The sequence below is a fragment of the Macaca nemestrina genome, chromosome 7, assembly GCF_043159975.1.
Source record: "Macaca nemestrina isolate mMacNem1 chromosome 7, mMacNem.hap1, whole genome shotgun sequence".
NCBI classification, from domain to species: Eukaryota; Metazoa; Chordata; class Mammalia; order Primates; family Cercopithecidae; genus Macaca; species Macaca nemestrina.
Genome location: NC_092131.1, coordinates 178,036,189 through 178,050,808, shown reverse-complemented (window position 1 = coordinate 178,050,808; position 14,620 = coordinate 178,036,189). Strand labels below are relative to the sequence as shown.

Here is a 14,620-nt window from a genome sequence, read left to right as displayed (position 1 = left end):
CAAACATGATTTTAACCAAAATATTGCTAGCCTACCACATCAGTAGGACGGCACTGGTGCGGGCTGGGACGATGGGTACCCTCCATGTCCCCAGGACAGACGTCGATGGGCAGCAGGCATGCTGGGCATGCCCAAGCTTTTCCTCTTGGAGCTGCTTCGTGATGCCGTCTTCATTTGGTACAAGGCGGGGGATTCATGCCAAAATTAGGAAAAACAGCCTTCATTTTGTTTTTCTAAATTATTCTAAAAATAAGCAGGTAGAAAAAAGAATGCACTGTGTGGCATAAAAAGAAAAACAGGAAGGATTCATTGTCCTGAGAAGTTTGCCAACTGCCTCATTCCGGGGCACGTTCCAACATAAAAAACACAAACAAACAAACAAACCACAACTAAAAAAACCCTCAAATTGACTTCCGAATGCTGCTTCAGGCTTTCTTTTTGTTGACAGCTAAGCAAACAGATCCTTTGCAATGTTCTAAAAACTACACAGACAAGAAGGTTCATGGCAGAATAACTACTGACTTCTGCTTAATGAGGAACGCAAAGGACACAGGGCAGAGCGCCCACAGGACGGACGACAACCCACACGAGGCCCAGCGCTGCCCCCTGCCTCCTCCTGACAGCCCAGCAGTGCCAGGGCCGCCACGCAGGCGCCTCCTCCACATACTCTGGTCCGAGGGTTTCCGGGCCCTCCGCCCAGGCGCGGGAGCTACAGCTGGTCTCTGGCGTGGCCTCTGTCCACCTCGGGCTCCACGGTTCGGCCAGGAGAAGGGGCGTGGGGCGGGCGGGCCACGGGGGCAGGCGTGGGACAGGGACGCGGCGCTGGAGACGCACCTTCCGCAGCAGCCGGGACGCCAGTGGGGCGTTGCCAGTGGGAGCCACGCCCACCGCGCCCGGAGGGCCCCTGTAGGCGGCCCGGTTGAGCTCAGGGGCACCACGCGGGGTCCCTGCCGGCCCAGTGGGTGGCGGCCGCCAGATGGTCCTTGTTGACACGGTTCTTCAGGCCGTCTGGGATCCGGCCCGGGACGGCTCTGCGGATCTCCCGGCCCCGCCTCGCGCACCTCGGTGGATGCCTGCTGGCGGTACCACGCAGCGTGAGGGGTGCAGAAGAGACTGGCCGCATCCTGGGGGGCCTGGCTAAAGCTGAAGGGTTCTGGCTCCTGCACGTCCAGGGCCGCGCTGGGCCAACGCCTTCTCGTCCGCCAGGCCGCCCCGGGCCGTGTTCACCAGGAAGGCCCCTTGTCTCACCCCAAAGGACAGCAGCATTCTGAAGGAAAGCGCAGCCAGGCGCAGTGGTTCAGGCCTGTAATCCCAGCACTTTGGGAGGCCAAGGCGGGTGGATCACTTGAGGTCAGGAGTTTGACATCAGCCTGGCCAACATGGTGAAACCCCATCTCTACTAAAAATACAACATTTAGCTGTGTGTGGTGGTGTATGCCTGTAATCTCAGCTACTTAGGAGGCTGAGGCAGGAGAATCGCTTGAACCTGGGAGGCAGAGGTTGCAGTGAGCAGAATTCACGCCACTGCACTCCAGCCTGGGTGACAGAAGGAGACTCTGTCTCAATAAATAAATAAAATAAAAGAAAGCAACATAAACTATGTTGTTTCTACAAACAGTTTAGGCACAGTGAGCCACTCTTATTAGGTAAGGAATGGTGATAGCCCTCTCTAAACCCAAGTTTCTAGATGCCAAATTTGCAAGCAGCCCTCTCTAAGGACAGTAGTCTCAGACCCGCTATTCTAACTCTTCTGAACAACATCCTAGACAAAAGTACTAATTCTTTTTTTTTTCCCCCACTATGGAGTCTTGTTCTGTTGCCCAGGCTGGTCTTGAACTCCCGGGCTCAAGCGATCCTCCTACTTCAGCCTTCCAAAGTGCTAGGACTACGGGTGTGAGCCACCACACCTGGCCAGGTTCTACTTTTTAATATTTAAAATATGGAATAGACTGGGCATGGTGGCTTACACCTATAATCCCAGAAATTTGGGAGGCCGAGGCAGGCGGATCACTAGAGGTCAGGGGTTCGAGACCAGCCTGGCCAACATGGTGAAACCCTGTCTCTACTAAAAGTATAAAAATTAGCCAGGTGTTGTGGCAGATTCTTGTAATCCCAGCTGCTCAGAAGGCTGAGGCACTTAAACCAGGGGGGTGGAGATTGCAGTGAGCCGATATCATGCCACTGCACTCTAGCCTCAGTGACACAGTGAGACTCTGCGTCAAAAAAAAAAAGAAAAGAAAAGAAAAACAAAAACAAAAAAACGAACTAGATGGTGTCAGTGATTTCTATTGCATCAGGTCTGCAGGCAGTCTGTACCTGATTGCTCCACTTTTAGTGGTGCTAAGTTCAAATAATTCAGGTGGTGAGAAACTGACTCCTTCACTGCAAACATCCCCGTCATCCTCTCATCTAATACAGTAGTTTCATCCATTACCATCTTTGCCTCAATAAATTAATTAAATACCACAAAATGGTGATTTTTTTTTTTTTTTTTTTTCTGAGATGGAGTCTCACTCTGTTGCCAGGCTGGAGTGCAGTGGCGCGATCTTGGCTCACTGCAACCTCTGCCTCCTGGGTTCAATTGATTCTCCTGTTTTAGCCTCCTGAGTATCTGGGATTAAAGGCATGCACCACCACCACAGCTAATTTTTGTATTTTGAGTAGAGACAGGGCTTCACCATGTTGGCCAAGATGGCCTCGATCTCCTTACCTCATGATCTGCCCTCCTCAGCCTCACAATGTCATACCAGGATTACAGGCGTGAGCCACTGTGCCCAGCCCAAAATAGTGATTTTTATAATTCAATCATTCTATGTTTACTAATGGAATTTTTTTTTTCTTTTTTTTGAGACAGAGTCTTACTCTGTCACCCAGGCTGGAGTGCAGTGACGCGATCTCGGCTCACTGCAACCTCCACCTGCCGAGTTCAAGGGATTTTCATGCCTCAGCCTCCTGAGTAGCTGGGATTACAGGCATGTTCCAACATGCCTGGTTAATTTTTGTATTTTTGGTTTTGTTATGTTGTCCAGGCTGGCCTCAAACTCCCAGCCTCAAGTGATTCACCTATCTTGGCCTGCCAAAGTGCTGTGATTATGGATGTGAAACACCGTGCTCAGCCTTCCTTTTCTTTTCTCTTTTCTTTTCTTTTCCTTTCTTCTCTTCCTTTCCTTTCCCTTACTTTCTTTTTTTTTTCTTTTTTTCTTTTTCTTTTTTCTTTTTTTGCGACTGGTCTTGCTCAGTCACGGAAATTATAGGCTGGAGTGCACTGGCACAATCATAGCTCACTGCATTCTCAAACTCTTGAGCTCAAGCGATCCTCCTGCCTCAGCCTCCTGAGTAGCTGAGACTACAGGCGCACACCAGCGTGCCATGCTAATTTTTAATTTTTTGTAGAGATGGGATCTCGCTATGTTGCCCAAGCTGGTCTCTAACTCCTGGGCTCAAGCGACTCTCTCACCTAGGCCTCCCGAAGTGCTGGGATTACCGGCGTGAGCCATTGCACCCAGCCAATATACAGCAGATTTCTAGTACCCCAGAAGGCTCCTTCCTGATCTACACTTTCCCACAAAGGAAACTACTCTTCGGACTTCGTCATCAGTTCTTCTTCCTGCGCTTCATCTCAGTGGGATGGTGCAGTGTTTCTCATACCTGGCTCCCTCTGTTCACCCATGTCGTGGAATGTTCCTGCCCCTTCGTTTTTCTTTTTTGGCTGTGTAGTATTCCATGATGTGAATGTATCACCATTTATTCACTCTCCTGTTGGACATTTCGGTGGTTTTCATTTGGGGCTCTTATGAATAAAAATGGCAATGAGCATTCTTATATAAGTCTTTTTGTGGACATTTGCATTCATTTATCTTGTGTACATGCTTAGGATGGAATTTCTGAAGGTAGGCATATATTTAGCTTTAGTAGAAACTGCCAAACAGGTTTCCAATGTGCTTATACAACTTTATGCTACTGCCAGCTTGACAGTTCTTGTACTTCTACATCTTTTCCAATACTCGGTATAACACAGCATTTAACTTTAAATAGAGATAAAATGCTGGAGAGATCCAAAGAAGTGTGCGTGTTCCTGAAGGACATCCAATAAAGGGCCTATTCTATTCATCTATTTCTGGCACTGAAAACCACTGCATGGCCAGATCAGGAAGGAGGCCTGGTACAACTCCCAAGGAGGCACATGTCCCTCAGGTGGGCTTCGTGTCCCAGAAACTCTGGGGAAGGGGTGGAGAGGTGCCTTCTGGGCGAGCTGGTCTCCTCTGGCTTTTCTTGTCCCCTAGGGCTCCCAACCAGGAGACAGAGCACAGCCTGGCCAGGGAGCAGTACCTGCTACTGCGCTTGCTGTGAGCCAGCCACTCTGCCCTCTTTCAGGAATTACAGAATCCACAGGTACCCGGCATCGTTATTTATTTATTTATTCATTTATGCGGCATGGTTTTTCTCAGCTCTGTCGGATGGGTCTCTGTGAAGGGAGCTGGGTGGGGGCGGGTGGCCCCTCCCTGGAGGAGGCAGCCCCCTGGTCAGGATCTTTGGGGCTCCAGGTCTCATGAGTTAGGGGCAGTCTCCCTAGAGAAACCCTTCTTGGCTAGGGCTGGGGAGCCCACCAGAGTGACCCAATCAGTTCTCAGGGCCTGTGGTGGAGCCAAGTGGTTTCGAGAAGGCCGTGTTCAGCCCCATCCTAAAGAGCACTCAAGCAAGTTGGGGAGGAGAACGAGGGGTGCACAGCTCTGAGCTGAGAGGAGGACTAGGGGTGCACAGCTCTGAGCTGAGTCAGACCCACCTCAGGACTGAGCCCAGCAGAAGGAGGCCCAGAGTCACTGACCATAAAAGGAGCAGATGCCTCCCCCGTGCTGGTTGAGATGAGTCTTGGGCATCAACTCTGATAATTTCTAATTACACCCAGAAATACTGATTCACACAGCAACTAGTGAATAATAGCCTTTTAGAGCTAAAAAAGCCTTGTATGATTTATTGTAAGTTGACATATGCGTTGTACACAAACTAGAGGCACCGAGGTTGGCCAACAGCAGCCTAATGAGGGGCCACAGCCAGGAGATTGGATTTCTTCAAGTGCAATGGGAGTTACTGGCTAATCTTTAAGGTTTTAGCCACAGGAAAGATCAATGTATTTCAGAGTAATATGGGTGGATTCAAAATGAGGTTTAGAACTAGATTAATTTTTTTTTTTTTTATATGGAGTCTGACTCTTATTGCCAAGGCTGGAGTGCAGTGGTGCTATCTTGGCTCACGGCAACCTCTGCCGCCCGGGTTCAAGCAGTTCTGCCTTAGCCTCCTGAGTAGCTGGGATTACAGGTACCTGCCACCATGCCTGGCTAATTTTTGTATTTTTGGTAGAGATGGGGTTTCACCATCTTGGCCAGGCTGGTCTTGAACTCCTGACCTCGTGATCCACCCGCGTTGGCCTCCCAAAGTATTAATTTTTTTTTTTTTTTTTTTTTTTTTGAGACGGAGTCTTGCTCAGTCACCCAGGCCGGAGTGCAGTGGCATGATCTTAGCTCAGTGCAAGCTCCGCCTCCCAGGTTCACGCCATTTTCCTGCCTCAGCCTCCCAAGTAGCTGCGACTACAGGTGCCCGCCACGATGCCTGGCTAATTTTTTGTATTTCTTTAGTAGAGATGGGGTTCACCGTGTTAGCTAGGATGGTATCGATCTCCTGACTTCGTGGTCTGCCCGCCTCAGCCTCCCAAAGTGCTGGGATTACAGGCTTAAGCCACCATGCCCGGCCAAGTATTAAACTTTTTATTTGAAATATCTTCCCTCTCCAAAGATCTCCCAGCATTTCTGCAGAAGTCTCTACCTAGTTAAGGAGAAGAAACAATTCTTGGCCAGGTGCAGTGGCTCACACCTGTAATATCAGCACTTTGGAAAGCCAAGGTTGGTGGATTCCTTGATCCCAGGAGTTCGAGACCAGCCTGGTCAACAAGATGAAACCCCATCTTTACCAAAAATACAAAAATGAGGCGGGTGTGTGGTGGAGTGTGCCTAGAGTCCCAGCTACTCGGGAGACTGAGGTAGAAGGATCGCCTGGGCCTGGGAGGTCAAGGCTGCAGTGAACCAAGGTGGTGCCACTGCACTTCAGCCTAGGTAACAGAGTGTGACCCCGTCTCAAAAAAAAAAAAATTATTTGTGAGGGTGAAATTTAAATGCCTTTGATTGTGCAGAGCTATCAGTTATTCTTTGTTTTAATATTTAGTTTATTGTGAAATATAACACATATAGAAACGTACATAAAACACACAGGGTCATATGTGGTGGGTCAGGCCTATAATCCCAGCACTTTGGGAGGCCGAGGAGGGCAGATCAATTGAGGTCAGGAATTTGAGACCAGCCTGGCCAACATGGTGAAACCCCATCTCTACTAAAAATACAAAAATTAGTCAGATATCGTGGTGCATGCCAGTAATCCCAGCTACTAGGAAGGCTGAGGCAGGAGAATTTCCTGAGCCTGGAGAGGCAGAGGTTACAGTGAACTGAGATAGTGCCACTGCACTCTAGCCTGGGTGAAGGAGTCAGACTCTGTCTGAAAAAAAAAAAAAAAAAAAAAAAAAAAGGCCAGGTGCGGTGGCTCACACCTGTAATCCCAGCACTTTGGGAGGCTGAGGCGGGTAGATCACTTGAGGTCAGGAGTTCGAGACCAGCCCGACCAACATGGAGAAACACCGTCCCTACTAAAAGTGCAAAATTAGCTGGGTGTGGTGTTGCATGACTGAAATCCCAGCTACTTGGGAGGCTGAGGCAGGAGAATGGCTTGAATCTGGAAGGCTGATGTTGTTGTGAGCTGAGATCACGTCATCGCACTCCAGCCTGGGCAACAAGAGCAAAACTCCGCCTCAAAGAAACAAAGAAAAAACAAAACAAAAAAACAAAGAAACAAAAAACAAAACAAAAAAAACACAGTGTAACATGTTATTATAAAGACAGTGCTCAGGGACCAATTTTGCTGCTCCTGCGCCTCACTGTTTTTTAGAGTTTTACATCTTAAGTACAGGAGTCAACAAACTAGGCCTCTGCACCACATCTGGCAGCCAGGCTTTATTTATTTATTTTTTGAGATGGTATCTCAGTCTGCCACCCAGGCTGCAGTGCGGTAGCATGATCTTGGCTCACTGCAACCTCCGCCTCCTGGATTCAAGCAATTCTCCTGTCTCAGCCTCCTGAGTAGCTGGGATTACAGGTGCGTGCCACCAAGCCTGGCTAATTTTTGTATTTTTGGTAGAGATGGGGTTTCACCACATTGGTCAGTCTGGTCTCGAACTCCTGACCTCAGGTGATCCGTCCGTGTAGGTCTGTCAAAGTGCTGGGATTACAGGCATGAGCCATGATGCGTGACCCAGCCTTTTTTAAAATGAGGGTTTCAGCTGGTGCGGTGGCTCACATCTGTAATCCCAGCACTTTGGGAGGCCAAGGCTGGTGGATCACCTGAGGTCAGGAGTTCGAGACCAGCCTGGCCAACGTGGTGAAACCCCATCTGTACCAAAATACAAAAATTAGCCAGGCGTGATGGCAGGCACATGTAGTGCCAGCTACTTGGGAGGCTGAGGCAGGAGAATCACTTGAACCGGGGAGGCGGAGGTTGCAGTGAGCCAAGATTGCACAATTGCACTCCAGCCTGGGCAACGATAGCGAAACTCCATCTAAAAAAAAAAAAAAAAAAAAAAAGATGTCCTTTTTTGTCTCTCAATCTCATTTTTTATTTTTTTAAAATTTTCAGACAGGGTCTCACTCTGATGCCCAGGGTAGAGTGCAGGGGCCCAATCTCTTAGCTCACTGCAGCCTCAACCTCCCAGTTCACATGATCCTCCCACCTCAGCCTCCCAAATAGCTGGGAACACAGATGGGCACCACCATGCCTGCCTAATTTTTGTATTTTTTGTAGAGATGGGATTATGCCATCTTGCTCAGGCTGATCTCAAACTTCTGGCCTCTCTGCCTCCACCTCCAACAGTGCTGGGATTACAGGCGTGAGCTACCATGCCCAGCCCTGCTTTAATTTAAAGTGTATTACATATTAGTACAGCCACTTCAGCTCTTTTTTGGTTACTATTTTAATGTTGTACTTTTGTATCCTTTTCCTTTTTTTTTTTTTTGACACAGAGTTTTGCTCTTGTCACCCAGGCTGGAGTCCTATGGTGTGATCTCAGCTCACTGCAACCTCTGCCTCCTGGGTTCAAGCGATTCTCCAGCCTCAGCCTCCTGAGTAGCTGGGATTACAGGCGCGTGCCACCAGGTCTGGCTAATTTTTGTATTTTCAGTAGAGATGGGGGTTTCTTCATGTTGGTCAGGCTGGTCTAGAACTCCTGACCTCAGGTTATCCACTGCCTGGGCCTCCCAAAGTGCTGGGATTACAGGTGTAAGCCACTGCGCCCGGCCAAAGTGGTGGATTTTTTTCCTCAGAAAATCTATTCCATTATTTTTCCAGAAACCAAATTTGTACAAGTTAACTAAATACTTATATTCTAATTTTTTTTTTTTTTTTTTTTTTTTGAGACGGAGTCTCGGCTCTGTTGCCCAGGCTGGAGTGCAGTGACGCGATCTCGGCTCACTGCAAGCTCCGCCTCCCGGGTTCACGCCATTGTCCTGCCTCAGCCTCCCGAGTAGCTGGGACTATAGGCGCCCGCCACCTCGCCCGGCTAGTTTTTTGTACTTTTTAGTAGAGACGGGGTTTCACCGTGTTAGCCAGGATGGTCTCGATCTCCTGACCTCGTGATCCGCCCGTCTCGGCCTCCCAAAGTGCTGGGATTACAGGCTTGAGCCACCGCGCCCGGCCAACTCTAATTTTTTTGTTCTGAGGTCTTATTGAGTTTTAAGAATAGAATTTTATCTTTACATGTTCAGAAAAATTAGAAAGTGTAGATAAAACATAATCAATAAAATAATGTCTTTCCTTCTGTTCAAGTTCATTACTATTAGCCGAGTGCAGTGACTCACACCTGTAATCCCAGCATTTTGGGAGACTGAGGCGGGTGGGTCACTTGAGCCCAGGAGTTCAAGACCAGCCTGGTCAACATGGCGAAATCCTGTCTCTACAAAAAATACAAAAATTAGCCAGGCGTGGTTGCAAGTGCCCGCAGTCCCAGCTACTGGCAAGGCTGAGGTGGGAGAACCACCTGAAGCCGGTAAGTCAAGGCTGCAGTGGTGCAGCCTCTGTCCCCAGGCTGGAGTGCAGGGGTGCAATCTCGGCTCACTGTAACCTCCGCCTCCCGGCTTCAAGCGATTCTTCTGCCTCAGCCTCCCGAGTAGCTGGGATTACAGGCACGGGCCACCACACCTGGCTAATCTTTGTATTTTTAGTAGAGAAGGGGTCTCACGATGTTGGCCAGGCTGGTTTTGAACTCCTGACCTCAAATGATCCACCTGCCTCGACCTCCCAAAGTGCTGGGATTACAGGCATGAGCCACCACGCCCGGCAGGTTCTTACAGGCAGGATCTCACTCTGTCACCCAGGCTGGAGTGCAGTGGCATGATCTCAGCTCACTGTAGCATTGACCTCCCAGCTCAGGCGATTCTCTTGTCTCAGCCTCCTGAGCAGCTGGGATCACAGGTGTGTGCCACCACACCTGGCTAATTGTTAAGTTTTTTGTTTTTTTTAGAGATGGGGTCTTGCTATGTTACCCAGTCTGGCAACATGGGATCCTCCAACTCCTGGCTTCGAGGGATCCTCCCGCTTCGGCGTCCCAAAGCGCTGAAAATTACAGACGTGAGCCACCATGCCCGGCCTATATTGTTTTATGTTTCTTCACTTTTGTTTTGTGGTCGCTGGAGGTCTGTTTCCTTCTTGGATTCCCTGCGCAGTGCTTCCACAGCTGCTCCATGTAATCTGCCCAAGACTTCTGCTGCATTCAGTTGAACACATAGGAGGAAGCTCTTCAGGCCCGAGAGAGCCGACCGCACGAAGATCCGGTCTCATCTCCAGGAGAACTGGTCTCGCCAATCGACCAGCGCCCTGGACAGCTCCAGTCAGTGTGAGCGCGGCCACCCGCCGCCGCGAGATTAAGAGCGCTCGGGGCCAGGAAGTCTCCCGTGGGAGTGAGGGCAGGCATGCGTCCGGCGGAAATCCCGCCTTCCGGCGCCCGCGGTTGGCCCTGGCCGCAGCCGGGTCGCTCCAAGTAGGAAGATAAGCGGGATTGCAGGAAGCGGGAGAGTCGGGAGGAGACGCGAAGGGCTCCTCTTCCCCATTGGCTGCGCCCGCGGAGCAGCCTCGTTGCGATTGGCCGTACGCGGGGGGCGGCAGTCCCGCGTCAGCCCGCCCCTCGGGCCGCGAGAGGCGCCGGGATCGCGGGCGCCGGCTGAGCCAGCGGCTCCTGGGAGGCTGCGTCCGCGCGCCGGCGGGGCGAGGCGACCTGGCCCTGCGCGTCAGGTCTTGGCCTGGGGCACCGGGGCGGCCGGCGGCGGAGGCGGTGCGGGCGCGGGGCTGGCGGGCGGCCGAGCCCGGGAGGCGGGCGTGGGCGCGGCGGCTGCACCGGGGCCTGCGCGGACCGCCCGCGGCGCAGCCTCGGGCCTCTCTCCATCTCTAAGTGGTGGTGGCTGTGGGTTTTTCTGCAGGCGATCCTTTTGAGTAATTTGTTTCACGCACGCGCCCTGCTGTGGGGTAAAGCGGCAGATTCATGCTGCTGTCATTTGTCTTTAAAACGATGGGCCTCCTGTCGGGTGTGTGTGCCTTTTGGATTTGAGGGCAGGGGGATGACATTGTGACTTGGCCTCCTCTGACCGTCCATTCTCAAGGTCTCGCCAGCGTAGTGCAGAAACTCGGCACACCCTGCCTACCTTGGAAGGAGGCTTTCCCTTCCCCACCTCCCTCCCCTCCATCTCTTCCCTCTTTCCCTCTCTCCCCTTCACTCCCCTCCCCCAGCTCTTCTCTTCCCCCTTTCTGTTTTCTCTCTCTCTCTCTTTTTTTCTGCGTTAAACCTTTCGGGAGTGTCTTTGTAAACTATTAAAAAGAGTTAGGTCTTCAACATGTATGTTTACTTGCAGGCCTGAGAACTGGAGGAAACTGGAGAAAAGATGCCCTCTGACTCTTTCTGTTTGGCTGCCCAGGCTCGCCTTGACTCCAAATGGTTGAAAACAGATATACAGGTGGGGTTTGACATGTCTTTTTCTTAGTGTGTTTCTGCTTCCATGTTTAAATTTCTCGTGTAAGGCTTTTTTTTAGGGTATGTAAAGGGAAGTCAGTTGTATCTTGCTGAATTAGAGGAGCAGGTTTGTTTCCTGTAACTTAAAATGTAACAGTCTTCATGGCTCTTTTTGTAGGTTGTGCAGGGCTGCCTTTTAATTAGTTTCTTGCAAGTGCAGGAAACTTGAGATTTATTCATAGGCAAAATTTTTTTTCCTATTTATTAGTAGTGGTTAAGAAAAGTCACATTCCTAACCATATGATAGTGACTGTTGTTACTGATAGTTTTTGAGCTGTTTAGTTAACTGTGGAGGGGAAAATTGGAGAAGTAAGTTGTAGTAATTATGGCCTGTAGAAACCCATTTTATGAGGTCTTGTGTTTGTGTTTCTAGAGAGATAAGAGTCAGTTCAGTTGAGCTGTTTGTTTTGTATTTGTAACTCATTTTTTTTTTTTTTTTTTTTTTTTTTTTTTGAGACGGAGTCTCGCTCTGTCGCCCAGGCTGGAGTGCAATGGCCGGATCTCAGCTCACTGCAAGCTCCGCCTCCCGGGTTTATGCCATTCTCCTGCCTCAGCCTCCCGAGTAGCTGGGACTACAGGCGCCCACCGCCTCGCCCGGCTAGTTTTTTTTTTTGTATTTTTTAGTAGAGACGGGGTTTCACCGTGTTCACCAGGATGGTCTCGATCTCCTGACCTTGTGATCCGCCCGTCTCGGCCTCCCAAAGTGCTGGGATTACAGGCTTGAGCCACCGCGCCCGGCCTGTAACTCCTTATTAAGAGGAGTGCTCAGATTTTCACATCAAGAATATGAGGAAACAATGTTGGCCGTAGATATTAATTTTTTGATTTAATGAGATAATTGCAAGCTTCTCAGGACATTATTAAATAAATAATAACAGTAATATTTCAGTAGACAATCGTTTACCCCCAAGCTACTTTTATTTGGAAATGGCTTGGAAAAACTACTTTTGGAACTCCTTATCAACAGCAAAAAGAAGTGTTTGAAATATTTTCTGTGTGTCAGTGTATTTTCCTCTTCCCTAAGGTTAACCATCTTTTTTTTTTTTTTTTTTTTTTTTTTTTTTTTTTTTTTTTGAGACGGAGTCTTGCTCTGTCACCCAGGCTGGAGTGCAGTGGCCGGATCTCAGCTCACTGCAAGCTCCGCCTCCCGGGTTCACGCCATTCTCCTGCCTCAGCCTCCGGAGTAGCTGGGACTACAGGCGCCCGCCACCGCGCCCGGCTATTTTTTTGTATTTTTTAGTAGAGACGGGGTTTCACCGTGTTAGCCAGGATGGTCTCGATCTCCTGACCTTGTGATCCGCCCGTCTCGGCCTCCCAAAGTGCTGGGATTACAGGCTTGAGCCACCGCGCCCGGCCTGTAACTCCTTATTAAGAGGAGTGCTCAGATTTTCACATCAAGAATATGAGGAAACAATGTTGGCCGTAGATATTAATTTTTTGATTTAATGAGATAATTGCAAGCTTCTCAGGACATTATTAAATAAATAATAACAGTAATATTTCAGTAGACAATCGTTTACCCCCAAGCTACTTTTATTTGGAAATGGCTTGGAAAAACTACTTTTGGAACTCCTTATCAACAGCAAAAAGAAGTGTTTGAAATATTTTCTGTGTGTCAGTGTATTTTCCTCTTCCCTAAGGTTAACCATCTTTTTTTTTTTTTTTTTTTTTTTTTTTTTTTTTTTTTTTTTTTTTTGAGACGGAGTCTTGCTCTGTCACCCAGGCTGGAGTGCAGTGGCCGGATCTCAGCTCACTGCAAGCTCCGCCTCCCGGGTTCACGCCATTCTCCTGCCTCAGCCTCCGGAGTAGCTGGGACTACAGGCGCCCGCCACCGCGCCCGGCTATTTTTTTGTATTTTTTAGTAGAGACGGGGTTTCACCGTGTTAGCCAGGATGGTCTCGATCTCCTGACCTTGTGATCCGCCCGTCTCGGCCTCCCAAAGTGCTGGGATTACAGGCTTGAGCCACCGCGCCCGGCCTGTAACTCCTTATTAAGAGGAGTGCTCAGATTTTCACATCAAGAATATGAGGAAACAATGTTGGCCGTAGATATTAATTTTTTGATTTAATGAGATAATTGCAAGCTTCTCAGGACATTATTAAATAAATAATAACAGTAATATTTCAGTAGACAATCGTTTACCCCCAAGCTACTTTTATTTGGAAATGGCTTGGAAAAACTACTTTTGGAACTCCTTATCAACAGCAAAAAGAAGTGTTTGAAATATTTTCTGTGTGTCAGTGTATTTTCCTCCTCCCTAAGGTTAACCATCTTTTTTTTTTTTTTTTTTTTTTTTTTTTTTTTTGAGACGGAGTCTTGCTCTGTCACCCAGGCTGGAGTGCAGTGGCCGGATCTCAGCTCACTGCAAGCTCCGCCTCCCGGGTTCACGCCATTCTCCTGCCTCAGCCTCCGGAGTAGCTGGGACTACAGGCGCCCGCCACCGCGCCCGGCTAATTTTTTGTATTTTAGTAGAGACGGGGTTTCACCGTGTTAGCCAGGATGGTCTCGATCTCCTGACCTCGTGATCCGCCCGTCTCGGCCTCCCAAAGTGCTGGGATTACAGGCGTGAGCCACCGCGCCCGGCCAAGGTTAACCATCTTTAAGTATTAAGTAATCTGCCTTTTATAACACAGTGTTACATAGTACGACTGTTCATCAAAAGTCGTGTACGCTGTTAAGCAGTAGTTGATGATAGATGCACTAAAGTGTTATTGCCCTTTCCTAATTTTTCTTTTTCTTTTTAAACACGTATTGAGTGTTCGTAGATATGAGAGCCCAGTGTTTAGAACTGTGTTGTGGGGCCGAGTGCGGTGGCTCACGCCTGTTGTCCTGGCACTTTGGGAGGCCGAGGCGGGTGGATCCCCTGAGGTCAGGAGTTGGAGGCCAGCCTGACCAAGATGGTGAAACTCTGTCTCTACTAAAAGTACAAAATTAGCCAAGCGTGGTGGTGTATGCCTGTAATCCCAGCTACTTGGGAGGCTGAGGCAGGAGAGTCGCTTGAACCTGGGTGGCGGAGGTTGCAGTGAGTCGAGATCACGCCATTGCACTCCAGCCTGAGCAATGAGAACAAAACCGTTTCAAAAAAAAAGAAAAAAAGAAATCTGTTGTTGATGATGGGATTGTTATTCATAGTGTAATGTTACATAAGACAGAGCACAGAGAATTGGGTCAAGAATTGGTGTACTCTTTGGGTTTGTTTCTCTTTAAACATTTCCTTTGATTTAGCTATAATGGTCTGTTTTTGTCATTTTAAGTGGGTGGGAGAGGTGAGAGATGAGTACTTTCATGTTTCCGAAATCCTGAGATTCAGGCAAACTTGTTTTAATAATTGTTTTTATATTAGTGTTTATGTATTTTGAGAAACTTTTTGGAGTAAAGGAGTTTACCTAATGAAGTTTTTTTCTTAGTAATTGTAATTTAATAACTGCTAAACATGAGTTCTAGTGTCTTGATCTAAAACTAGTTTAA

General features: G+C 48.8%; 1 protein-coding gene across 1 annotated transcript in view; it reads left to right on the top strand.

Moving 5' to 3' along the window:
- Window positions 1-10,250: 10,250 nt before the first annotated feature.
- Window positions 10,251-14,620, top strand: part of LOC105497431 (HECT and RLD domain containing E3 ubiquitin protein ligase 2) — a 222,446-nt gene continuing 218,076 nt past the window's right edge. Inside the window, exons 1-2 of the mRNA XM_071067311.1 lie at window positions 10,251-10,380; window positions 10,995-11,096. Coding sequence (XP_070923412.1) covers window positions 11,025-11,096 — 72 coding nt within the window. The 5' untranslated portion in view covers window positions 10,251-10,380; window positions 10,995-11,024. The remainder of the gene's footprint in view (window positions 10,381-10,994; window positions 11,097-14,620) is intronic.